At 35.1% G+C, this 26,847-nt stretch overlaps 1 protein-coding gene across 2 annotated transcripts; it reads left to right on the plus strand.

Moving 5' to 3' along the window:
- Positions 1-4,438: 4,438 nt before the first annotated feature.
- On the plus strand, positions 4,439-22,292 carry LOC103999079 (vacuolar protein sorting-associated protein 53 A). 2 transcript variants are annotated; one of them, XM_009420731.3, is made up of 25 exons: positions 4,439-4,569; positions 4,870-4,976; positions 5,559-5,653; positions 5,854-5,910; positions 6,126-6,276; positions 7,233-7,303; positions 7,771-7,895; positions 10,738-10,898; positions 10,996-11,137; positions 13,828-13,891; positions 15,194-15,388; positions 15,468-15,509; positions 15,606-15,710; positions 15,785-15,844; positions 17,573-17,650; positions 17,971-18,078; positions 18,186-18,251; positions 18,577-18,654; positions 18,737-18,870; positions 19,239-19,332; positions 20,259-20,336; positions 20,409-20,471; positions 20,827-20,895; positions 20,975-21,070; positions 21,726-22,292. In XM_009420731.3, exons 2-25 carry the CDS (start codon positions 4,928-4,930, stop codon positions 22,059-22,061), a joined length of 2,517 nt encoding a protein of 838 aa, XP_009419006.2. In that variant the 5' UTR covers positions 4,439-4,569; positions 4,870-4,927; the 3' UTR covers positions 22,062-22,292. The 2 variants fall into 2 exon arrangements, with proteins under 2 accessions (XP_009419006.2, XP_009419007.2); XM_009420732.3 differs by having other exon boundaries at positions 4,497-4,622.
- The last annotated feature ends 4,555 nt before the right edge of the window (positions 22,293-26,847 follow it).

The raw sequence follows: 26,847 nt of genomic DNA on the forward strand, positions 1-26,847 counted from the left end.
TGCCCTCCTTTTGTCGGTAATGAACATGCCTCTCCAGCTAACGTACAAGCACGCCTCCACGCAATTCCACTCTTTCACCTCCACGTAACAGTTATTCCAAGAAACAACGTTTCCTTTTCCAGTTAGACTTGGAGGGAATCTTGCCAAGTCGGTGACGCGATGCGACCCACGACCTAACGAAGGAGCAGTCGTGGTGAGCAACGGCTAGCGGTGACCGAAACTTGGCGGTGCGTGGACCGCAATGACAGCTGTAGCGTATATTTGGTGGCAGAGGTGGCTTTTTCCATAAAACCCCTTGCTTTTGTTATTATTATAAGACCTTTATACGAATATATGCGTCCCACCTGTAATGCGTGGATGAGCAAGTGGGGCCGGGGGGAACAGCCGATACTTTTTTCACGTGTACCCTCACTTACCCACAATGGGTCCCATTATTCCTTCAATCAGAAGGCAGAGGTAGGGCCGTGGAACGTAGGTATTTCGTAGCAATAGTTTTTTCTATAAAACTCCTTGACTAAGTGGTAATTATATAAACTACACTTTCATTGCGTGGCTACGCAAGGAACCGTTGTACTTTCCTCACGCGCATTCCAACTTACCCATAGTGGGTCCCACAGTGCCCTTCCTCCAATCATAAAGCAGAAGCAGCGGTAAGCCATGGTCTGTACGGTTCCCTAGTAGCGGAGGCCTTTTTCTATAAAACCCCTCAACTTTGTTGGTTATTATAGAAAGCCCATACATCTACACCCCACTTGTATTGCGTGGTTACGTAGGGTGGGGCCCGGAGGAAGAACAATGCTTTCCAGTATGTGTTGGGTCCCACAGTCTCTTCCGCCAATGACAATGCTGAGGTATGGAAAAGCCGTGAAACGGTGGGGGGTGGGGACTATTTTTCTGTGGAGAAAAGGTGAGGGGCTCTTAGTGGCTGATGCCGACACAAATGGAAGATCGTGGCCGTAGATCTGAGCCGTGATTGATTGCCTCCCTCTAAATTAGGTATTTGGTGTGCCTTGGACCGGATGATTAATGATTAATTAATGATGGGGTTCAATAAAATATGCGATTAATTAGTTGTGGATGAAGATAACGTGCAACCAAATACCTTTTTTTTTTCCTTTTTGTCAAAAGATGTGCCACAATATATTCAAAGGGGTTGGCAGACAAATCCAATATAAAATTCATAATGTCACCACTACATCTTCTAGATCTTGGGAATGCAATATTATATCTTGTTTATTGCATGATCAAATCAATCAAGATTGAATGTTTTAATATCACAAAATTTTTTTTCAAAAATAAAGAGATTTTGTGATAAATGATAAAGTATTTTAGAAACTAATCTAACTGACAAATACTATATTTTAAAGACTCTCATCCTTTAGAATGTGAGTGTAAAAAATAATTATTACTTCCTTAAATGAGTACAACATTCAATAAAAATAATATAGGATTATTCTTCCTATGTACTTGCTTTATTTTTAATAACCATGGAGAGCTAAAAGAGTGTGAGTATATTTTTTGTTATGTTCAAGATATTTCAAGAAGGTGCACTTTTTATACTAAAAATAAATATAGAGAATATTATTTTTATTGGCAAAATTTAGTTATCAATACATATCTATAACAAGCAATGCATTTATGTACCTTAATCAATATTATCCAACTCAAAAGTCCTGCATATGATCTCTCTCTCTCTCTCTCTCATTTTAAATTTGGTGCATTATTTGAATCAGCATTTGTTATCATTGTGTACTTTGGGTTCTCTAGAACTGAGCATGAGAATTAACTTCATTTGCCAACACATTTGTTTGGTTGTTGATCTTTCAGAATCATCTTGTACCAAGTCAAACTTGTTTGGATAAGCATGAACATGTGGATATAAAATATACATGAACTTGTGGACAAACAAATCCTCTGTTATTTATTTTCCTCCTCAAAATATACTATTGTGGGGTATAAATTGCAGATGTGTTTATAAACTCAATCTTCAGCTGAAAAAAGCAAACATGTTTGACACCAACCCCCCCAAAAAAAAGTGCATGAAAAGTTTTAAAACCAATCTAAAACAGAGCAAGAAACAAAATCATTCATCCCATGGCAGCAAGTGAGGTTGTTGAAGGGGTAATAAATGAAAATGGTCTAAAACAAAACAAGAAATATGAACATTATATATGCAGCAACAGAGGTTGTGGGAGGGTAATAAATGAAATGGTCTTTTTGTACATATATGTTCTTCAAAATGTTTATATATGTCATTCTAAATAATAATATTCCAGCTATGGTGAGCATTAATAGTTCATTAGCATGCACCATATTATATAGGGAACATTTGACATCAACCCATGACACATGGATACTAAATCATCAACCTCAAACAAATTTATCTATGGCACTACTCTGATTTAAAATTATTTATTTGAAATTTGAAAGAATCTTACTAGTTTTGACTCATACTAGTTTTGCAAACCTCAATACCTCTAAAGAATTCTAAATATTGGAACCATAGATTTTATGATATCCAGAATAATACCAATCCAACATAACATATTGGTCAAATGTCCTTGCAGCTCAATAATTGGATTCTACTTGCCTTGTTTGAACTAAATGGATCAGGTCAGATCAGACTTAGTTAGGCTAACAATTGACATCTTTAAGACAGATGAATAAAATATACACTTGTGTTGTTTTGTGCAAACTTCCTTAATTCGAAAAAGGAATGCTAATGTTATTATAGGCTTCAAAAAAGAAAATTGCCTTCAAATTGGATCCTTGAATCAGACACACTAACAACACCATGAAAAGTGAATGTAATCAACATAAACACTCAGCTTACAAGCAAGCATTGTTTTTCCAACCTTGAAGCAAACACTGCCCACCTCAGGAAGCTCTTTGATGCATCATTTGAGAGCTGAGTTCACTGTTCACATGCCAAACTATGAGGAAGACCATTCAACTGCTCCCTCTTCAGGCTGGGCTGAGGTTGGTGGAACTCATCAATGGCAATCATGGAGTAAGCAGATGCTGTTGTTTTCTGAGCGAAAGAAGCAGAAAGAGATGCTTACTTCTCTCAACAAGGAATGTATGACAACTAAGGTTGATTGAGAATAAAGGGTCATTGATGAGTGTCAGTGATCTTATATTTTGAGTCTGCAGCTCTGCCAGAGACTTTTATGAAGTGAATCAATACATGCATGCTGTTTACTCCTTTTTTTTTTTGTCATTTCATACATTTGGTTGTGTTCTCGTGCAATTTTCTTAGAAAATATTATTTTAGATATTCTTCAAACAGTATTCTCATTTTTAGTGTTTTTTTTCGTAAATTCAAAAATTCTGAAACTGTCTCTCGTTCTTTTCTTCTTTCCCTCCTTTCTCATTGTCACCTATGTCCTTATCCTCGCCTACATCACTTGTCGCCTTCGGTTCTCCCTTGTTCTTTTGAAAGTTTTATCATCGATAGAGAGGAGAGGAGACGATGAGGAATGCAGAGGAAGGAGGAAAGAGACGTGAGAGAGAAGAAAGAATATAAACTTTTAAAAAAATCGAAAACATTACTTCTAGTCTAATGAAAATATTGTTTTGGCCCTTCTTTTATTAACACATCGTCGTCTTTATCATTTTGCCACCACCCTCTATTATGTAAGGTTGGTCTCTTTTCGCTGCAACTCTCATGTGAGGGTTGATCGTTCTCTTCGATGTATGTAGGGTTGTTCTTCATGGACTTTAAGCAAGCTTTGTTATCACAACTTACTAAGTTTCAACGAGAATGATGGTAGAGTCCAATGGGTTGAGCTAAGCAAATAGGGTAACCAATAAAAGGGTAAAATATTATTTTTAAAAAGGATATTGTTTTAAAAAACTTTAAAAGTACGTGCCTTTTGTGAGAAATTTTAAAAAGTATTAAGTTTTTTTTTCAAGAATTTATTTTTTTTGAATTACTTCATATTTTTGTTGTTGTTTGATATGTGGAGTAAAGTTTGTGGAAGTCATTCAAGGTTTTGGAGCATCCTAATGTATAAAATGAAAATTATTAAAATTTGAAACATTGATAATATTAAATTTAAACATTCCTTTGACTTAGATGAGATTGGAGTCGAGAGACACTTAGAATTTTTTTATATATGCTTCAAATTTTTTATCTTTCATATATGTTACTTACATTAATATTCATCCAATAAACATAAATTAACTATTAGTAATCACTATTATCATTGTATTTTAAAGAATATCTAATATTTAATACCTAAAATATTGGAGTTGTAAATACAAAAGAATTAACTTTAAAGGGATATATATATATATATAGCACCAATCTTAAGGCACCCTGCACGAGTAACGGATGCTGATCACTGGGCGGGTTGCCGCACGCTCGGACCCGAACCCGACTGCTCTCCAGTCCTTAAACCGGATCGATCGGGCCGGCATTGGAGTCTGGACCGGACGTCGGCGGATCGGATTCTAACCCATCGTTTACTGGTCTCGAAGCCAAAACAGCAAACGGGAGAAGCTCTTCGAGATCTTGGTGCGTTCTTCCAGGAGAAGAAAACCGATCCCCGTCGCCAAAACGAATTGGTAATCTCGTTCTCCTCTCCGCGTCAATCCAGATCCGCCACCTATCTCTGGAGGTTGGTCCACATCCTAGGGTTTGGGGTTGCTTAGACCCGTCGGCCTTCACCTCGGGATCTTATTCGATCCTGTCGTCCTTGTGTTGGAGGACGTCACTAATTTGATGCAATGCTGTGTAATTTACACAAAGGCGCTCTCCTTTGGTCGCGCTTTAAGCTCTGACGTCGGTTCTGGTTGGGTCTTTCTTGTTCCGTTTGATGGAACTTTGATTTTGTGTTTGATCGTGGACTCTAATTGTCTTTGCAGACTGTGATTCGGATTTAACCGCGTGTTTGGCGGTGATCGAATCGAGAGTTGATGAGACATGGACAAGTCCAGTGCCTTGGAGTACATCAATCAGATGTTCCCTACAGGTTAGGTGGATTTACGGTTGTTTATCTAGAGCATTGGGTTTTTGTTTTGAATTGATAATATATATTTATATACATACGGTCGTGTATGAAGCCATTCAATTGTTGGTGCTCGTTGATGTGTTGCTTCCTAGTTAAACCTTAAATTCTTTTTTGACCGAGCTATAACTTGAAAGCCGGAATTTAAGAAGAAATTCAAATCTGGATCAAAGCTTACTAATGTTGCAGTTCACTACTTTGCTGTAGTAGCAAGTTTCCCTTTGGCGAATGCTCCTTACATTGTTCCAATCAGGACATTAAACTGCAATGCACTGAGCTAGAAGCTAAAGCTGCCAGTGAAAATGTATGATAGATAGATTAACTACTGAGAACCATATGCGGGTCTGTTTATGACTTCTAGCAAGAATTTTTGTATGTAACATACAATTTAGTTTATTATTAATGTGAATCAGCATGTAAATGTTCCAAAGTGCTGTTAAAATATTTATTTCTGTGTAAAACTGGCATTGTAGAAAATCTCATACAGATTTAGTGTATAGTAAGTGGAACACAAAACTGACATTGTGAACCATCTTGTTCATTTAGAAGCATCATTATTGGGGGTGGAGCCACTTATGCAGAAGATACAAAGCGAGATTCGCCGTGTAGATGCCAGCATACTGGCAGCTGTCAGACAACAGGTCCTGCCTGCTTTTGTTCTTCGTATATTTTATTTTTTATATTTACTATTGTCTAGTTTTCTTCATATTACTGCTTACTTTACTGTCACCCTTCATTATTCATTAATGGAATTCATACCACAAGCATTCGAGTGATCTGGTATGAATATATATATTTTGTGAGGGTAATGGGACTCATGGTTATATTTGTGCACATACAGAGTAACTCTGGCACAAAAGCCAAGGAAGATCTTGCTGCTGCAACACATGCTGTTCAGGTCCTTGTCTGTCCCGATATATGTTTTTCCTGTGTATCTCTTAGCATAATATGAGGCAGTTGGTGATATCATTATTCTTGTCTATCACTAGTTGATGTAAAATGTTATCCATATAATAGTGGACTTGTCACTGGAATAGAGAATCATTTGAGGCTTGAAGATGGTTGATGTTATCAAATGCCTTGTTCCTAAAGTACATTTCTCTTGGTAAACAGGAACTTATGCACAAGATACGTGAAATAAAAACAAAGGCTGAACAAAGTGAAACCATGGTTCAAGAAATTTGTCGTGATATTAAGAAACTGGACTGCGCTAAGAAGCATATAACAACCACAATTACGGCACTTCATCGTCTTACCATGCTAGGTTAGTTCCTCCCAACGCCCCCCCCCCCCCTCCCTTTTCTTGGTATCATTTTTTTGTCTTATCATTCTGTGCTAGCTACTACATGATATGTGGACTCTTGACCACAAATCTAAAAGTTTACATATCATAGAAAGTGAAAGTCCAGTTCTTGTTTAACGTACTCTTTTATTGTCTGATGGAGCCCAATTCATGAAAGTCCAACAATTATAAGGTTTTTCCATTTTTTCTAAATGTATCAGTATTTTTCAGAGAGCTGCTTTTCCCCCCCTCAAATAAGATTAGCTATATTGCATTACAATTGGAATGTGATTTGTTGCTTATGGTTTAATGATGCCTTGGGCTTTCTAAACTTGGTTTTTGTTTGCAACAACTTTGATGTTTTTAGACAACATGATGTAGTTTATAACTTTATATATGCTTGTTTACTTTTCTTTACTCTTTTGACACTATGTATAGTTATCCTTTTTTTAGTTTCTCAAAGAAAGAAGAGGAAGAGGAAGGCATGCATATTGTTCTTAGTTACAAGTGTCTATTGCTTAATACTTATTTTAAACTAATTTTGTTTTATGAATTTCTTAGGTTTTTAAACTTTTTATTTGTTGTTCTCTTTTTCAAAATTTATAATTTTTTTCTATTGAACTTTGAAATTATTTTTGGCTTAAACTGATTCAAGAAACTAGGCAAGCTGATTTTGATAACCCCTTTCCCAAAGTAGTATAAATTTCTGTTTTTTGAACCTTATTTGGTACTATAGAAGCTTCATATGTATAAACTCAAAGGATTTTTTTATACTGGCATAAGTTCTTGCTAATTTTCTTAGTGAATTTATTGTGCGAATACTTATCAGACAGGGTATGATGTTATCTTCCTTTTGATGTTTTAATATGCAAGCTTTGCTTTTATTGGCTTGTGATCAATTGTACAACATAAGCAAACTATGAACATTGTACTTGCAGTATCGGCCGTTGAGCAGCTTCAAGTAATGGCCTCAAAACGCCAATATAAGGAGGCTGCTGCACAGTTGGAGGTAAAATAACTAAATTTAATGTTCATGGATTTTTTTCTTGGAACTATAAATTAGGTTCTTGGTATTGCTGCTTAATCTTTGTTCAGAGCTGTACAATTCTCTCTAATCTTCTTAATGGTTAAAACCTTTGATTTAGATAAGCTGTCATTATATGTGATTGCTGTGCCAGTTATGCTTTTGAACATTGTAGACAAAAAAGTTTTAGTGGTAGCACAAAACATCGGCACATCTATCTGAATCTTAAAACAAAAAATGGCATCACTGTCTTAAAATTTAAATATTATTAAGAATTAACTGAGGTTGATCTGCTGGTTTTTAAGTTAGCATTGAAAAGTCTTCTGCAAATTCTATTCTAGCATTGTAGAACTTAAATATTTCTTTTGCTCTTGATTTTTAAATTAGTAATTGTCAAATTGCAATGTGGATTATTAACCTCATGACTAACAGAAGGTATAACATGTTTCCAGGCAGTAAACCAATTGTGCAGTCACTTTGAAGCTTACAGGGATATACCAAAGATATCCGAACTCAGAGAGAAGTTCAAGAACATCAAGAAAATACTCAAGTCTCATGTATTTTCAGACTTTTCAAGGTAGTTGCTGATTGATTTTAATAAACTCTATTTGGGTTATTAATATATGTCTTGGGTATAAGAATTAAGGAAATGCTTGATGATTATAACTTACAAGATCCTGGTTCACATCTTTAAGTTGATTAGGTTTTGAACCTATTAAAGTTCCAAATTCATGATTTTATTTTTTTTTGAGGAAAATGAGATAGATGGTAAATTTCTTCAAGTACTTGTCCTGATGTCCCATGTGGTTTGGTTATTATCATGGCATGTGCCTTGCTTTTGTTAATATAACATTAAGGAGATTTGGTGAATAAGGGATCTAAAGTAACAAATGAACCACTTATCCATGATTGAAAAAGAAGCAAAACTTTATTATTACCAATGTTAAGCTCGAGACTGTTGGAGTTGTGATTTTTTTAAAAAAAATTATTTTTCTCTTTTTGAGATATTTTAATTTGGGTATCTCTAGATGTTAGCAAGTATACAAATCTCGGTCTGGTACTTAATTCTGTAACCGATTGCACTGATACAATACTGGTGTACAGAATGATCATCAATCTCATGCGTTGATTGAACAAAATAATATATGTGAACTCATTCAGTACATCTTCCTATCTTTCAGGTACTATTGGATGCCTCTCATCCCCCAAGGCTACTTAGGGGTTCCTTGGGGTCGAGATACTAACATTTTGTCAATGTATTCACTTTCTAAGATTCCATTGCAATGACACCCAAAAATAGGGAGTTTTGGCCCAGTTTCAATCTCATTTGATGTTTGGTTGATATTTCAGCTTGTGACTTTTATTTTACATGGATGCATATATAAGAAAAAGTGAGGTTGCTATGCTACCATAGGTCTCTCTACCTTGTAACCCATACAAGAAAACAAATCAAAACAAAATCATGAACTGTTGCACAAACAAAGCTTTTGTCACTACATGGCTACATTGAGCATTCCATTCTCCTTCATGTAAACTACAATGACCTTGTAGATGTGTGCTTAGATGCAGAAATGATTCCTTTTTGTGCCTATTGCATCCTTGGCTCCCAATTTGCTTCTGAAATAGGAAAAATTTGGCATTTCACCAAGTATTTCACCTACTTTGTGTTGTTTGGCAACGTGCACTATTAATCCAGCAAAATTCTTTACTATCATATGAAGTTTTGGTGGTTGTGACTTAGTTAAAACACATTTTAAAGGGATAGTGAATTTGTATGGTAGGGCTTCAAGCATCTCGTGTGTAACACTTTGTGCACTCTGAAGTTTAAACCATGTGGGGAGCTGAACTTTGTATGATTGCCTATCTTCCACTAATACCACAGAGGCCTTAATACTTGTGAAATGATCCCTTATGCATCTAGTGTTATGAGAACTGAAGGGATATTGGTTGGAGTTTGTCTAGCACTAGGTCATCTATCTTGAAGTCTTCAGTCCTCCCCTGAGTCAATCCATTTCATATTTTTATCGCTCCCGAGTATTTCATTATATCCCTCATGATAATCTTAGTGGCCTCCATCATTGAGCAGTGGGTGGGTGCTGCAATAAATGTATCATACTTCGAGAATAGATCATCTTCCACCAAAATTGATATAATAAGCAGTTGACATTTTGGTTATATATTAAAGGTCTAATATACTTTCATATTTGTGATTCTCCTGATGAGAAAGGGCAACGTTCACCGACAAGAGGAACCCATGGCCACATACCGGCATGCATAGGGGATCTGATCTACCATTCACTATGTCTATAATCCTTAGAGTGATTAGGACTATGCTTACCTTTCTTCATCTCATTATTTCAGAATATACAATTTCTTACATAAAAGCCTGTTAACATCAATATATTAGTATTGATTATTATTATATAATATATAGTCTTGCAGTTTGGGGCTCATGGATTCTGTGGCATTATTAAAAAATAAGTGGCATAGTACACGAGGTACCCATTAAGATAGGGTTTATCAAGGGTTATATTTATGGTACAATCACTTAAAGGAGAAGTAAGCTAAGCTGATTAGGACATGTTAGTTTTTCCGAAGTTTTGAATAAGCAAAGTAAAAGTTGGGAAGAATATCAGAGTCTGATACCCATCATATTGAAGTATTAAGGGTTCATAAAGGGGCTGCAGTAGCTGGTAGGAAGTTTATTTTGTGGTTCGTTTGCCTGGCACTATATTTCCGGGAGTATTGTAGGATATATGCATATATATCCTTTATCCAAGATTAAATTCCCCATGGTCTTTGCTCATCAAATTTCAAGCATAGTGTCGACTGCATTAGGAAGTTGATCAATGTGCAACTTCATTCCAGCTTTCTTAACTATATATAATGATCTAAGTTGTAATCAATAATCTATATACATTTGCTTTAAGATATTTTTCGGATGAGTTTGTGTTGTGAAGTTCAAAATAAAATGTATCTAAATGAGTTTAACAGAGTGGAGGAAAAAGAATCCAGAACTAATACAATTTTTGGCAGAATGCAAACACAAATATTACAAGAAATGTGAGATTCAAACAGATTAAGTATGGGCTTTCATGCAAGAGTCAAAACTTTTTGTTGAAGAGAAGCAGGGAAGGTTTAAATAACTATGACAAAGCTTATTGATTATGCTAGAAAAATACCTTTAAAATAAAGGAATGATATGGAATCATTTTATTATTGTAGTTTATCTAATATATTTTGTATGCTTTGGAATCCCTTGAGAGCATTTCCTGTAATATATTGCAAAATAAGTTTGTACAAAATTTTCTTTACCATTAGCCTTAGGCTTCCTGTGAACATCTAGTAAAAGTTTCAATTAGCATGCATTTTTATTGATAAAGAGGTCCTTTAAATCAAATATCGACAAAAAATTGCAGCTTAGGGACTGGAAAAGAGACAGAAGAAACTAATTTGCTGCAGCAGCTAACAGATGCTTGCTTGGTTGTTGATGCGTTGGAACCATCTGTAAGGGAAGAACTAGTAAGAAACTTCTGCAATAAGGAGCTCACTTCATATCGTCAGATCTTTGAGGGAGCAGGTTGCTTAATTATAGGTTATGCTAAGTTTTTCTTCCCCAATCTTCATTTTCCTGTTCTTGAAATTGGTTCTTTTGTCACTTCCATTTCTGACACTAGAATTAGCAAAATTGGATAAGACTGAAAGGAGATATGCATGGATTAAGCGTCGGCTGCGGACAAATGAGGAAATTTGGAAGATTTTCCCTCCTGCATGGCATGTTGACTATCTTCTTTGCATTCAGTTCTGTAAGCTGACGAGGTTAGTGGTACCTAACCAGCATTTCAGCTATCTTGCTTTTACTCTGTCTTCAAAACGTCCTATGATTTTATCTGAGCTTTGATATCTCTTGTTTCCAACATAGAATGAAAATTCTTCTGAATGATATTAATCACTTAATTCTTGAAAGTTGAAACCTTTTTTTTCTGACAGATAGTTATTTGAATTTTGATGTATCTGTTTTGATAGTTGTTTTGTTAATGATAGTTATTTTGTTAAGGGTAGTTATTTTGATTTATTATTAAATATAATTTTCATTTTTTTGACCCATCACCAGGTCTGGAATCTAAATTTTACTATAGGTTAATATGCAAAAAATAGCTTAAATAGATTATAAAAAAAGACTGATTTTGTAGTATTTTACATTTTCCAATCATCTATATATATTTATGTATCTTCCTCTTCTAATTATATTTTCATGGGAAACTGTCACATAAAAACTTTTCTCAAGTGAGAAGTTAGGAAGAAAGACAAAGGAAGTTGGATGCCAACTATCTAACATAAAGATATATTTGGAAATAGAATGAGCTCCACATCACATAATGAAAACAATGTTTTTGCACAGAAACCAAACTAATGAGGTAATAGCAAGGTCCGCCGTATCGTACCGTACCATACCGGTGTTTCGACCCGGGCTCGGTACCGGTACGGTACGGTGTACCAAGCGGTACACCCAGCTACAGTGTTGCTACAGTATCGGTACAGTCGGACCGGTACAGTGCGGTCCGCATACCGCTAGTCTGTCGGACCGGTACGTACCGCCCGTACCGGGCGGTATGATCCGGTACGGCAGACCTTGGGTAATAGTACCTTGAAGAAATATTACTCCTGGAACTTGGCTGGTCTCTAGGATTTTGATATGTGCTACATGTAGGATGTATTGACAGATAACTCCTATGTTCTCTTTTTCAGTGCTTGTCCCAATCTTGGATAAAGGAAAACTGCATCATCCTACTGACAACCAGCTGAAAACTTTGTTGAATCTCATGAACCTGAATCTTAATTGATCGTATTTCATTACAGGGCTAGGTTATATTTGTAAGTGACATAAGGTCTATGCAAGGTTCTTGCATTATTTTGGATCAAGGAGAATCAAGAAGTCTGGGACTTAAGATCAGACCACTTTAGAATATAGGAACATTTACAGAAGAATTAAAATTAGTATATACAAATACAATAAACAGAAGTAGAAATAACATAGTTTGTTTGCATGAAATTAAGTGGATAGAGAAAATTTAGGGAATTATATGAAAACTTAGATGCAATAGTTCAAGAAATACATGTAGATGATAAGATTATAACTGGAGGGGATATGAATGGTCAAATAGGAAAAGAAGATGGAGAATTTTGAAGAGTTCATGATGGGTACGAGTATGAGAGAAGAACAAGATGATCTCATAATTGTTAATACTTATTTTAAGAAAAAATCTGATTACTTATAAAAGTAGAAATGCTATAGTCAGATGGATGTTTTTCTTGCTGGAAAGATGGATTTCTTTCTCCTAGAAAAGATGGATTCAAATGTAAGGGCTATACGATGTCTGAAGAAAGCTTGTCTAATCAACAAAAATGATAATATTAAATGTATCCTTTAGGAAACAGAAGAGAAAAATCATGAATAATTTTCTAATTGCATAGTGAAATCTAAATCATAATATCACAAGCCTGTTTAAAGTAGGATGAAGAAATAAGGAGTTTGAATTTTGAAACTAGTAAGAAAATAATATTAGTATTATGTGTATGGCTACAAATTTTAAGAGCATGTTAAAATAGTTTCTTGGAGCGTTTAAAGGTGGGAATCTTGGTTGAAGAGAAAGCTGGTTGTACTGTGAGGAATCCCAAAAAATGATTACTACAAAATATCATTCTTTAAAGGCTAGCTGAATAGTAAGAACAAGGGAAATTTTAGAAGATATACAACTAAGAAGAAGGCTGAAAAATCTAGTAGTATAATTAAATGTAAAGTTCATGATAGTTTTATAATAAAATAGTTGTTAAGGATTAAGAAAATAAAATTTATTTGATTGCTAAAGTCAAGGAAAGGAAGAATAGAGATTTAAGTAACACTAGATGAATAAATAAAGAAGACCAAAGAGTACTTGTTAATATCATGGATATTAAGGAAAGATGAAGGAATTACTTTACAAATTATTTTGTGAACATTTTACAGATAACTGAGAATAATAGATTTGTTAAAAAAAGTTAAAGAGTAATTGTTGTAAAGGAGGTTATCAAGAGGATAAAATAAATGTTAAAGTACATGATGATACCTCTATTGAGTTTTGGAAGAGTTATGAGATTAAATGATCGTTTGGTTTATTAGTTTATATATTAAAATATCAAGAATTAAAAGGTTTTTTGAAGAATAAAAGAGTGACATGTTATTATACATTATATAAAATGAGGGAGATATTTAACGGCTTGTTCCTATTTTGTTGGTGGACATGCTATTTGAATGGATATTGATTCTTAAGTAAATTGTTTCTTGGTAAGTTCGAGGCCCTACTTAGTATTGAAATATACGATGCAGATTTTGAATGACAGGGGATGGCTTTTTATTGATAGTAGCCTCTTCCAGTAATATATAGCCAATCTTTTTATAATGCATATTGTTCTTACATTTCTTTTTTTATCATATTTAACAAGATAATTTGACATATCTAATTTTTCAGGATGCAAATTGTGGATATTCTTAACAATCTGAAAGAGAAACCAGATGTTGCAACACTTTTATTGGTAATTCTTCATCTCATTTTTCATCATTGTTGTACTGTTTGTTTCATTTGGACTTAATAATGTTTAACATTAGTTTTAGGGTCTATAAGCCACCTATTAGTAAACTTTGTATTGGTTTTGAGTTAGTTGAAGCATAATAAGATCAGTTATCAGGGCAGAAGATCTTATTATCTTATGTAACTTTTAACCTTCCATGTTCATAAAAGCTTCTAACAAATGATAAATAATTGCCTTCAGTTTAGTTATAAACTCTTCACAAATCATTTGTATTTTGATTGTGCTTTGGTGAGGAAATCTTATGTGATAAAATTAAAAAAGTAAAGATATGTAGTAATGAAATTGACAAAAAACTATAATAGGTTCAAAAGTTGAATATCAAATTATCTAAGACTATGATAAACAACTAGTTGATTGATCATGTTGTGAAACAATGTGATATAGGACAAATTTTTTATACTGATCTCACTAAAACTTGGGGATTAACTCCAAGAAATGAAGGGCTGGAATCTTTGTTTAAAAAATATTTGATTGATAGTTTTCGTTCTTTGTAGATTCTTTAATACTAATGAAACTTCCTTGTGGGGCTGGAATCTTCATTCAAGCCTTAAAATCTTCAATCTAAGATATATCTCCTTTCTTTTTCTTTGGGATCTTCAATAAGAAGATAAGATATGTCTCCATTTTGTTTTGCTTGACTTCCTTTTTTTCTCTCTTTGGACAACCTTGGTAACCGATGTAGCATCATAGATGTTGCCATACAGCAGCTTGTGACATTTGCAAAAGACCCCTTTAACTAATGTAATTTATTCAAAAGAAAAATGAATAAAAATGGTCTCACATCACAGTTGTAAGACTTAGGAGGATTTATTTTGTTGTATGTATATAATTAAATTGAGGTGATGCCCAAATCGACTTCTACTTGTGACCATCCGTGCTAGGTAGACAACCTCAATTGCATTATTTTGTGCCGGAGCTAGCAATCAATTGGCATGCTCATGCACACATGCCCAAACAAAGGTGAATTCTAGGTGAACACCTAGAAATTAATATGTTATCTTTAGGTAGAGAGAACAAATGATTATGCTTGTAGTTCTGTTAGTGTTTAGTAGTTCCAGCCCCACATAAGTAGTAAATCACTTGTCACTTATAAGTGTGAAGATTCTGTAAGCAAGTGAATTCAAGTCAAAACAAAGAATGGCATTGGTTATTTAATTCTGTGTTTCAGCTTGTTTTTCCTTTTATTGAAATACATTTCCTTTTTTGTCAATCTAAATTAATATGATCTTACTCTTTACATTTCAGGCATTGCAGAGGACACTTGAGTTTGAGGAAGAGTTGGCTGAAAAATTCAGCGGAGGAACTGCAAGCACACGGAACAAAGAACTTGGGAATGATGTAGAAGAATCTGGCAAGGGGGAAAGCAACAGGCAAATTGTCTCAGATATTCGGAAGAAATATGAAAAAAAGCTTGCTATGCAACATGGTGAAGCTGAAACAGTACGCACCAAGACCTTTTTTTCTTTACTTCCACTTGTACTTTGCAGTTAGCACCCTAATTTTCCTTTTCCTTTCCTAGGAAAAGGACAAGCAAAAAGATTTATCGGTGCCTGGGGCTGGAGTAAGTAGCTTAGCTTCCTTGGTGACATCAGGTCCATGTCTTGCATTATCCTGTCCGTATGAGTTTGGCACTGATTTTTATTCACTATTCTTGCAGTTCAACTTTCGTGGCATTATTTCCTCTTGCTTTGAAACACATTTGGCAGTCTATGTGGAGCTAGAGGAGAAAACACTTATGGAACATTTGGAGAAACTTGTGCAGGTTGTTAAACAAGTTTTATTCTGTGAATTCTTCTGGCACTTAACAGTCATGTTCTAAAACATGTTTTCTAATAGGAAGAAACATGGGAAACTGAAGAGGGAAGTCAGACAAATATTTTGTCAAGTAGCATGCAGGTATTATGTTGTTTGTAGAATTTCTTTTTTTTTTGTTGGAACCTCAGCATGTTTTAGAAGTAACATGGGAAACTGCCTTGACATTTTGAAGAAGGATGCTCTGACATTTATTAGGAAGAAACATGGGAAACTGCTTTGACATTTCAGTGTTTTAGAAGTTGAAGACTATGACAGTTTACACGGTCCTTATAGGTTACTTCTGAAAATTATGTGCAGAAAGTTGGACTATTTTCCAGTTTTTGGAGCACCACTTGCAAAATTCCTTTTACTTATTTTCTAATGGCTTTAATGTTTCATTCTGTAGTGTAGATATTTTTGTTAGAGTTCATGACCTTATGGTGGGAGCAAATAGCTACTTAACTTGCTTTCATCTCATTCTGTTGTGAAGAAGTTGGTGATTGTTTAGACCTAAAGGAAAATAGAACATTTGAAATTATCAGCGTGCTAGTTGATAAACTAATTTTGACATCAAGGACTTCCATCTTGGCTACCCTCTTAAATTGGTATATATTGGTACCATATGTGCTGCTGCTTGGTATGTGAGGCATGCTGACATCAAAAAGAAAAGAACAAAGTGAGAAAAAAGGAAAAAAAAAAAGAAAAACACAATGTTCTTTATATATAGTAAATAAAGGAGAAAGAAAAATTGCAAATGAAATGTGTATGTTTCCCACTGCCTGCCGCTTTCTATTGGGTTCCCAGCAGTGTAGACATCTAGCAATGGTTCCTGGTATGAAGATTTTGTGCAGATCCAAAGATGCCTGTACCTAATTGGATCTCATACTCGATGATGTTTCTAGGGAACCAACAAACGACAAAGGTGAGATGGTCATCGAATGGAAAATTTGCCGCATGTAGTTGATAAGTTGTTAGAGGGAGAGACAAGGTTGGTAGAAGGTAATGGCTTGCAAGGGATGAAGCAGGTGCTGAGAGAGGGATCAAGTGGTGACTCGTAAGGGCTCAGTTCACTTAAAGTAGGACTAAAATGGTGTGTTTTCATGTGTACAGCCAGGTTTCATGGTACATGCGAGATGTATTTTTTTGATTACTTGTCTAAATTTGTGTTGAATTTAGATATTTTTTTGTCATAGACAAATGAAACATGTGCAAGAGGAATGCTTTTATTAAGATGGATATTTATATCTCACATGCGAGATATATCCCAAAGTTTAGCTTTACATCATGCATGTCTGACGATTTTAACTTTTGCATGCCATACGATGAAGCCACACTAAAAGGACATTTACAGAACTGAGACATAATTATGCATTTCCATAGGGCAAGAAATCTATTGCATTTGTCCTACATCTCATAGAAATTGCATAGAGCTATACAGGCTCATTTTTGGGTATGCCACTGAACAAAATGTTGTTCTATTACTGTAAAAACTAGGAGATGGTATTATTTTTTATTATGTCATCAAGACATATCTGAACCTATTGGTTTAGTGGTTCCACATTGGTGATAGTCATGGACATTAGGATGATACAGGATGGCAGGCAGCAAATTAAGAAGTATCAAACTATCAATATTTTTTAGCACAAAATTGCTGATCATAAATGCAGTATCCACGTGCATCGTCCATCTCTCAACCCAATGTGTTGAGCATGGGACAAAATGAGATTAGCACAAAGGAAAAGTGAACTTACTTTCTTGGTCTAGAAAATTTTTTTATTGTAGATGAAGTTGAACAAATTTTTTTTTCACCTTCAGCATTTATTACTGCAGGTATTCTTGATAATAAGGAGAAGCTTAAAGCGATGCAGTGCTTTAACAAAGAATCAGACACTGTTTAATTTGTTTGAGGTACCTATATTCGTTTTTGATCCTCATAGCAATTCTTGCAGTTGCATTTCTTGGAAATGATAACTTCATGTCAAGATAGACCATTTTAGTGTCAAATGAACCATTTGAAAGTTGGCAAAGTAAAACTATTGAGAGTTGAGGCAATAATGTAGTTTCATTTAATTTGGTAGCTCTGCAAAATTATGATGTATTCCACCTACACACCAAGTATAATTTCTTCTTTATATTAAAACTTCTTGTGCAAATTCATTGGAATGCCAGTATAAAGGTGTATGTATATGGTAACTTATATTACTTGTCTATGACTTTGTATTTAGTAGGTATTTCAAAGAATTCTGAAAGCATATGCAACAAAGCTATACGCTAGATTGCCCAAAGGTGGTACAGGGCTTGTTGCAGCTGCTACAGGAACAGATGGACAGATTAAGGTCAAACCTTTGTTCATCTCATTGCCGACATGGAGGAATAATAATTTCTTTTCTTTGCACCTTGCTTTTTTACATTTAATGCTCACATGTTTTGTCAATCACTGCAGACATCTGATAGAGATGAGAGAATGATATGCTACATTGTGAATACAGCAGAGTACTGCCACAAAACTGTATGTTGGCTTTTATACTCTCTTAAGACAAATTTTACGAGAATATTTAATGGCATACTGGGGAGGAATTTGAATGTCAAACTATTGAACTCTTATAGGAAGTCAGATGTAGTGAAAAAGAGAAAAAAATTTTAGTTTCTGCTATATAACCTTTGTTCCTCCAGCAATTCCTTGATTTATCAGTTCTTAGTCATGATCACAGCAAGCATGTACATTCATCTCATAACAACACCTGCCATGAGTGATTGAGAACTACACTCTATATTTTAAATATCCATTCTGTGTCAGCATTGCAAGTTAACATTACTGTGCTTTGTTGTGACAGTCAGGTGAACTAGCTGAAAATGTTTCAAAGATCATTGATCCTTCATTTTCAGACAAGGTGGATATGTCAGAAGTTCAGGTAATAAGTTTTACCTGCTTCATCTATGTTCCTTCAAAGCTTTTGGTGTCTATAAACTCATGTGCATTTTATATCCATGAAGGATGAATTCTCTGCAGTGATTACAAAAGCATTAGTTACATTAGTCCATGGACTTGAGACCAAATTTGATGCTGAAATGATTGCAATGACACGAGTTCCTTGGGCAAGCCTCGAAAGTGTTGGTGACCAGTCAGAGTAAATCACTTAACGCTTAGTTATTCATTATTTACTTTTGTACTCTTCAAGCAAATGCGATCATCAAGCATTAGGTTGTTAATGGGCATCGAGTTAAGACTTTTTTGCTGATCAGTTAGATAAAGATTCACAAGTTCCCACTCTTCCTTTAATCAGATAGAGTCAAGCCCAATAAATCCTTACTTGTGCTTATAGAGTCTAGCAGTGTGATATTGATCAGAAAAGAAGGCTGGGTGGTTCATGTTTTAACGTTGAACAATTCTCATTAAAAACGTTACTGATTTTATGTATTGAGTTAAGCTGATCTTTTATTTGAACCGTATTTTTATGTTTTATTCATCAAAATTACTTCTGATCATACTTGGCAGGTATGTCAATGGCATCAACTCTATTCTTGCTAGTAGCATTCCTATGCTTGGTAGCCTATTGTCGCCCACTTACTTCCAGTTTTTCTTGGACAAGGTGAGTGACAAATTACATTGGTTGCACAAATCAAATGGAACTTTTTACAGTAATTTTTCCTGGTGGGACTACTGAATGTGGTGCCAGCATGAACAAGGATACTCATAGAATTGCTTTGTTACAAGAGCTAAAGTATGCAACTAACAGGATCAAGTTCACATACAAACTAGTTTTGTAGGTTCACTTAATTCAGAAAATTTGTTATTTTGGAAGCTAATTTTGGAGAAAATTTAAACTTAATGGTTAATAACAAGTGCTGAAGTTAATGAAGTGTTGAAGGGGTCTGAGTTGTTTGTCCGTGGTTGAGTGTTTGATGTGTCAGCACAAGTTTTGCATTTTAAGGGAAATCACAATAATTTATGAGATGCTTGTATCGGGTACAAGTCCATGTTGTTTAACTTTTTGTCTGTAGCTTATAGTGAATCATATAATAAGCTGCCAAATTTTTATTTCTATTTCAGGGGAAGTCTGCATTAGGTCAACTAGCCAGCAAAGCATGCAAAGGAAGATTTAAATACATTTTTATAATGTGTCTGAAAAAACACATCCAATTGTGGATGTTGCCTCTGAGTTCTTATAACCCTTTGTGATTTAGTGATGTTAGTTGATTAAAAGCTAAATAGTGGGCAAAATTATGGCCTCCATTTATTCTTGTACTTTATGGAAGAACAAGGTAACTGGTTTATGGTTGTGGTTGCATGTTTGAATCTTTGTGCTTTCCCAAATATTCGCATGGATAATTCCTCATGGGGCCAGTTTGACATTGCTTAGAAGAGTTATGCGTATTTTTGTTTGTATGTGGACTTGGAATTAGAATTCCACTAAGCACATATTCTTGTTTATTTCTTTTCTTGTGGTTTTTTAACCTTTACTTCTTTTCTTTATTATATTGTATTTGTTCTGATTACTTAAGTTTCTTTCTGCAGCTTGCAGCATCTCTTGGCCCTCGATTTTACCTCAATATTTTCAAATGCAAACATATATCAGAAACTGGCGCACAGCAGGTAATTGATTCACATTTTTTTGTCTCACTATGGGAATTTGTGACTTGAGAACCTTGGTTCTTTATGCTGTAGATGCTGCTGGATACCCAGGCTGTAAAAACAATCCTTTTGGAGATTCCTTCTTTAGGGAAGCAGGTATATGACTTTCATAGACGTCTTTATTTATCATTTTTAGATTCTTGATAGTGTTTCTGGCCAAGTCACATGATGCGAGAGGAGACCATAATTATAGAAGGTATATTGGCAATTTGAAAAAATACCTGCACATTCAAGGTGGAATTCATCAGTTTGTAGTAAAACAATCCAAGATATTTTAGTTATAAGCATTGGATTTCCAGTTCCTTAAACTTGGAATTTAGATATTAACATTTGCATCTCTAGCCATCTACTCTAGCAAAAAAGTAAACCAGTTGGCTATATAAGATTGTTTTGTTTCAGAATAATTTCATACATGCTTTTTCAATGGCTATTTCTCTTTGCCCTTAAACAGACAGCAGTTGCTACTAGCTATTCAAAATTTGTTAGTCGTGAAATGAGTAAAGCTGAAGCACTGTTGAAGGTATGAAATTGGCTCTATTGACATTATTTTGACCTGAAGATCATATAATGGAACTGAAGGATTAATCTGTATTTTTCAGGTTATATTATCTCCCATTGATTCTGTTGCAAATACGTACAGAGCACTGCTTCCTGAGGGAACACCTGCTGAGTTCCAGAGGATACTTGACCTCAAGGTTCTGTGCTTAAATATTATGCTTCTCACTTGTATGTTTCTCAAATAGGTCTTAGTGTACTTTGCATTAGTCCATGAAAACCTTCTGGTGAAGAATTTAAAATAAATTGTTATTTGCAGAGAACAATATCCTTGACGACCCCTTTATTACACTATTTGCAGAAATTCAAAGTGAACTCCACTTTGGTGCCAATTCTTTTTACATTTGGTGAAACAAATGGGCCCTTAGAATCATTATCTTTGAGCAAAACAATTAGCTGTTAACTTATGATTTTATAGAATTTAGCTGTTTTGTTCCCTAAATCACTTCTAAATATGATTAGTCAGGTCATAACACAAACTTCTCTCTCTCTCTCTCTCTCTCTCTCTCGCTCTTCTTCTTATTCTTCTTCTTCTTCTTCTTCTTCTGCTGCTGCTGCTGATATAGGAGGCTGTGTTCTGTTATCTGTTACGCCACTTTAAAATGACTAAACATAATTTTTAACTGATGATGGATGCCACATCTTAACATTCGACAATCTTCTTGTATAGGATTTTAGGAAATGCCAAATTGATATTCTTTTCTTTGATGGCAGCCTTCCAAAGTCTTAAGAAACAATGGAAATCTAATGTAACTTGCTTCTGCTATGCATCTGATTGTTTTATTTTTGTTGCAGGGCTTAAAGAAAGCAGACCAACAAGCTATACTTGATGATTTCAACAAGCAAAACTCATCAATCAGACACCCATCTGTGGCTCCATCAGTAGCCATCCCATCTGCTCCACCTGCACCAGCTGCCCCAACTTTAACAGCCACATCTACATCTGCCACGTCTACTCTCTCATCCAATACTTCTGCCTCTGTTGCTATTGCATCCCGAGAAGATGTGCTCACTCGGGCTGCAGCTCTTGGAAGGGGAGCTGCTACAACTGGTTTCAAGAGGTTCCTTGCCTTAACAGAAGCTGCCAAGGACAGGAAAGATGGACCCTTCCGGAAACTCTTCAATCCTTAGTGCTTTCTTTTTCTTAATTTCTTTTCCCCCTGTCTACCTTTTTGAGTATATGCCTATATGGTGTTTATTCTTAACAGACGCAGAAGGTCCAAGTTAGGGTTCTATGGAAACTTTGTTTATGTTACTTTGTGCCATAAGCTGCCAGAAGCATTGTTGCCTTTCTCCTTACATGTTCTGACATATTTTCTGAACTATTGCAATGAGTATTAGATTGGAATGCATTCATGACTACCATAAATGAGTATCTCAGCCATAAACAAAAGTTGGAGTTTTTGCCTTCTGTTAAAAATAAAGATCCATATTTTTTTGAAGTTGATACTCTCTTGCCAGATGAAGTGCGGTCTATGGTGTCAGTGGCTAACCATAGTAGAAGACTGAATGCTCTCATGATTTATCTCTAAAGTTTTTATTTAATGGTTTAAGATACATTTGCATTTGTACTATTAAGGGCAGTTGCCTTAGCTCAAACAACATGGCATGCGTTCTGGTCCACAGAGCGCATGCAGTTTTCAACTTTTCTTTTTATATGTACTCCTACATATTTTAGCAAGGTCTAAAGAAGACCACATTTCAGATTTCTTCAGGCTACCATATTCACAGTAGAGATGTTGTCATAAGCAACAAGAAAAATTAAATACAAATGCAAATACATGGCCAAATGACAAGGAGGGCAGATACCTTCAGCTGTGATGTTCTTGTTGGCAGATGTAATGCAAAGACAACGGTTGGTCTATGGCAATCAGTTTCGCCTTGAAAGGGTAAACAGGTTTTCTGACTTGAAGAAGCATTACTTCATTTTCTGTCATCTACTCTAGAGAATAATTCTGCCATGCTTTTTCATTGACTTTTTCCTCCTCCTATATTGACTCTTAGGTACCACCATTGTATGACCAAAATATTATGACATGATATGTTTCGTGCAGTTTGTATTTATGACCAAAATTCAAGACTTTGTTTTTCTTCAATGTTAGTGTTGTGTTGATGGGAAAAACTGATACATGATTTTAGATATGTTGTTTGATTTTGTTTTACTTACTATCTGGTTATGATGTTACAATGATGAACTTATCCATTGTTCTCTTGGTATATATTCTTGTGGTGTTCTGCATTGTTTGAAGCAAAGTGAAATTCATTGCTTGTGTTTATCATTTGTCATGTTTGAAAACCACAATTATTAGTGTTTATGTATGGTTATTTGAGTATGAGCTCCTCAAGTGATTTATGGTTATGTGAATATTAGCTCCTCAAGCTGTGATACAATTCTGTTGATATGTTCTGGCAAAATCTTTAATATTTTTTAATGAAAAATGTTGTGCTAAGCTAATAACAAACTTTTTGGGGACTAAGTGGTTTCGTATATTAAATTTGTTTAATACAATTTCATTTTTGACTCCATGTTCTGAATCTTACTATCTATATTCTAAAATACCTTAGTTCATAAAGATTGTTCTAAAATTTTCTGTAGGAGAATGACTGATAAATCGACTGGCTGATCCTTGGACATTCTGATATTTCTACAATTGCTGCCTTGAGAATTTTGCTGAAAGAAGTTCCTGTGGTAACTGATTAAGATGATCCAATGGAAGGTTTGATACTTTATGCAACAATGCCTTTTTAAGTCTCATGTCAAGTGCCATATCTTTGGCTGGTAACATCATCTGCAAGATTACCAATGAGCTGTGGATTTTTCTCACTGCATGGTATTACCATGGCAGACCATTAAATGACTGCATTTACCAACTCAAGTTACATTTTTCTTATAAGCTTTACAATGAACATATTCTGAGAAGGGTTAGGCATGATGATAGATACACACTTCTAAGCCAGCTCCTGAAACCAATTTATATGTTGAGAATGCTTTCTGCCATCTATTTTTCAGACAAGACTATTGTTTGATGAGTTTTTTTTTGAAGAATGTATTGGTCTTTTGGAATGGTTTGTCAGGCTGCAACTTTTCTACCAACATTTCAGAAGTCAGCTTTATGGAGGCCAAATTGGATTTTGGTGAGCCGAAATATCCTCTTAGTACTAAAAGTATTCTTGTGTGATGCCTGTCACAGCAACCATTACTATCAAATGCAATTTACTTGAAGGTAGAAAGATTCTTACCAATGGTACCTTCTTCATAATTGCCTTATATTTTCTGGAAGATAGTGCATGAATAGCCATGCTGAAGCTGGAAAATTGCCATCAAAGCTGGAAAAATCCCCCGCCAGTAGAGGTATTATCATGTTCCTTCTTCTTCTTTTACTTGTTTGTTTGTTAACAGATTAGAACAACTCTCTCTCTCTCTCTCTCTCTCTCTCTATATATATATATACATGTATATATATGTGTGTGTGTGTGTATATATATACATACATATATATATATACATACATATATATATATATACATATACATACATATATATATATACATATACATACATATATATATATATACATATACATATACATATACATACATATATATATATATATACATATATATACATATATATATATAGAGTAAGCTCGATACATGATCACACAGTTATTAGAGTGGAACTAAATATCCATTTGATCAAGTGTCCGATCATTGGATCAATTGATCTAATTGTTGTGTCAAGTGGTTAGATTACAAGATTAATAATTTTTATGCAAATAATGTGCAGCTTATAATTATTTTATAATAAATTAAAAATTAATTTTTTTTATAGATAATACCTGTATGAATATAATGGACCCGATTAGTCAAACAAATAAGAGGAGAGTAGAGAAAAAAAAAAAGAGTAGGGTGATGAGAGATAGAAACAGAAGCGGAAGAGGAAGAAAATTCAATTATGATAAAAAAAATATATATTAAAATTGAAAGAGAGGACGAAGGTGATAGAGGAGGACAATGATAAGATAAGATGGATGATAGGGGGGAGGACAAGTGCAGACACTTTGAGTTTCTCTTTTATCCATTTAATTTATAAATACTTACTTTTTTCTTTGAAAAATAAATATCTTTAAAGCTCAATTGGTAATATGATCTAACAAGGAGTCTGTTTCTCGAATTATTAGGTTTGATCGGCCGTCCTGATCTAGAATTTCGACTATGCTTAATTGAGATCAGACTGTAATGTCTAAACATGATTTTTCTTGAAGTAGTTTAATTGTATGTAGAATCAAAATACTCGAACATATTTATAACCATCGTTATCATCGTAGAAGCGATATTAGTATCATCGTGAATTTTATTTTATTGAAGCGATAGCTACTGAAGGAGATTAATAATAATTATATGTGTGAGTGTCAGGCTTTCAATTTTAGAAGCGCGCACACACACAAATATATATATATACATATGTAATATTATAAAATAAAAAAAGTCTGCATAAATAACATTAACTTGCATTATGTGCAAGTTAAAACCACAGAGATAAGTGAACCTAACCATAAGGAGCAATAGATATTGTGTTTCTTGGATATGCGGTTTAGGCAACAGATGGGAAGAAGACAGACCTATATATAGAGTCATAAGAAAAGTTTACAGCTTCTCTGTGCTCTGATGAACTGTGCTGATGATGTTCTAGTAGTAACCTCACTATTTGCTGCAGCACAGTAGAAAACATAGGTGAAATGCAGTGTGTTTGTGAGAGAGAAGAAAAGGCATGCAAGAAGATATAACCATATACATCATCACGATCGAAACCTCGGCCTCTTTGGTTCGTACCTCCACAAGGTGCTGCAGCAAAGTAGAAAACGAATGTGAAATGCTGTTAGAGAGAGACAGAGAGAGAGAGAGGAAAGGGAAGGAGATTGAACTGTCTTCTTTTGCTTTGCTGGGAGTCATAGCTCCACAAAACGCTGTTAGAAAAAGCAGAAAACAGTCTGAAGTGTTTGTGTGTGTGAGTATGAGAGAGAAGAAAAGCATGGATGGAAGATACAAGTGTACATCACGATCGATATCCAGCCTCTTTTGCTGTGATGAACTTGCGCTGATGCTGCTCCTCATAGCTTCACAAGATGCTGTAGAAAAGGCAGCAAAGCAATCGTGAAGTGTTTCTGTGTGTGTGTGTGTGTGAGAGAGAGAGAGAGAGAGAGAGAGAGAGAGGGAGAACCATGCTTGGCTCCTCGCACGCCATCCGCAGTAGCCAATCGATAGTTTTGATTGGTAACTACGCGAGTGGCATACAGGGAGCCAGGCATAGTCTATTTCACCTCTTCTTCTACATCCAAAACCCTTCAACACAGGCCAGGGAGATGGAGAAGGGTGTACGTAATCCATGCTTCGTCATATAGATCGTGTGCATCTCACAAGAACACACCAAGAGATACCTGTCCAGCTTCCAACGACAACACAAGCACAAGCCTAAAAGAGACTCGCAGACTTTGCAGCCAGGGAAACACTAAGCTAGTGTGTCTGTCTTCTTGAGCTAGGAGAAGGGTGATGTTGTAGGGTTATATGTACATATATATATATATATATATATAGATAGCAGTGAATCCCAGCTGACATATATTAATAATAACACAGTAAATAAACCTGTCCATCATCCAGCTATAGTTGTCACAACAAGTATAGCTGGATCAAGTGGTGAGATTCAAGAGTTGGAGTGAGAAGCATGTTGGAAGAAGAACAAGGTGGTGGTTGCCACATGGGCACTGATTTCCAAGGTTAATTATTCTCTGGATCTACATATCTTGTGAGGGGACTTGGATTTTGTTATGCTGTACGTGCTCTCTTTTCAGTCTTTTGATCTGGGAGTTTGTCTGGAGTGCTTGGACCCAACATAGATTCTCCTGCCAACCTTATT

The sequence above is a fragment of the Musa acuminata genome, chromosome BXJ3-9, assembly GCF_036884655.1.
Source record: "Musa acuminata AAA Group cultivar baxijiao chromosome BXJ3-9, Cavendish_Baxijiao_AAA, whole genome shotgun sequence".
In the NCBI taxonomy this organism is placed as follows: Eukaryota; Viridiplantae; Streptophyta; class Magnoliopsida; order Zingiberales; family Musaceae; genus Musa; species Musa acuminata.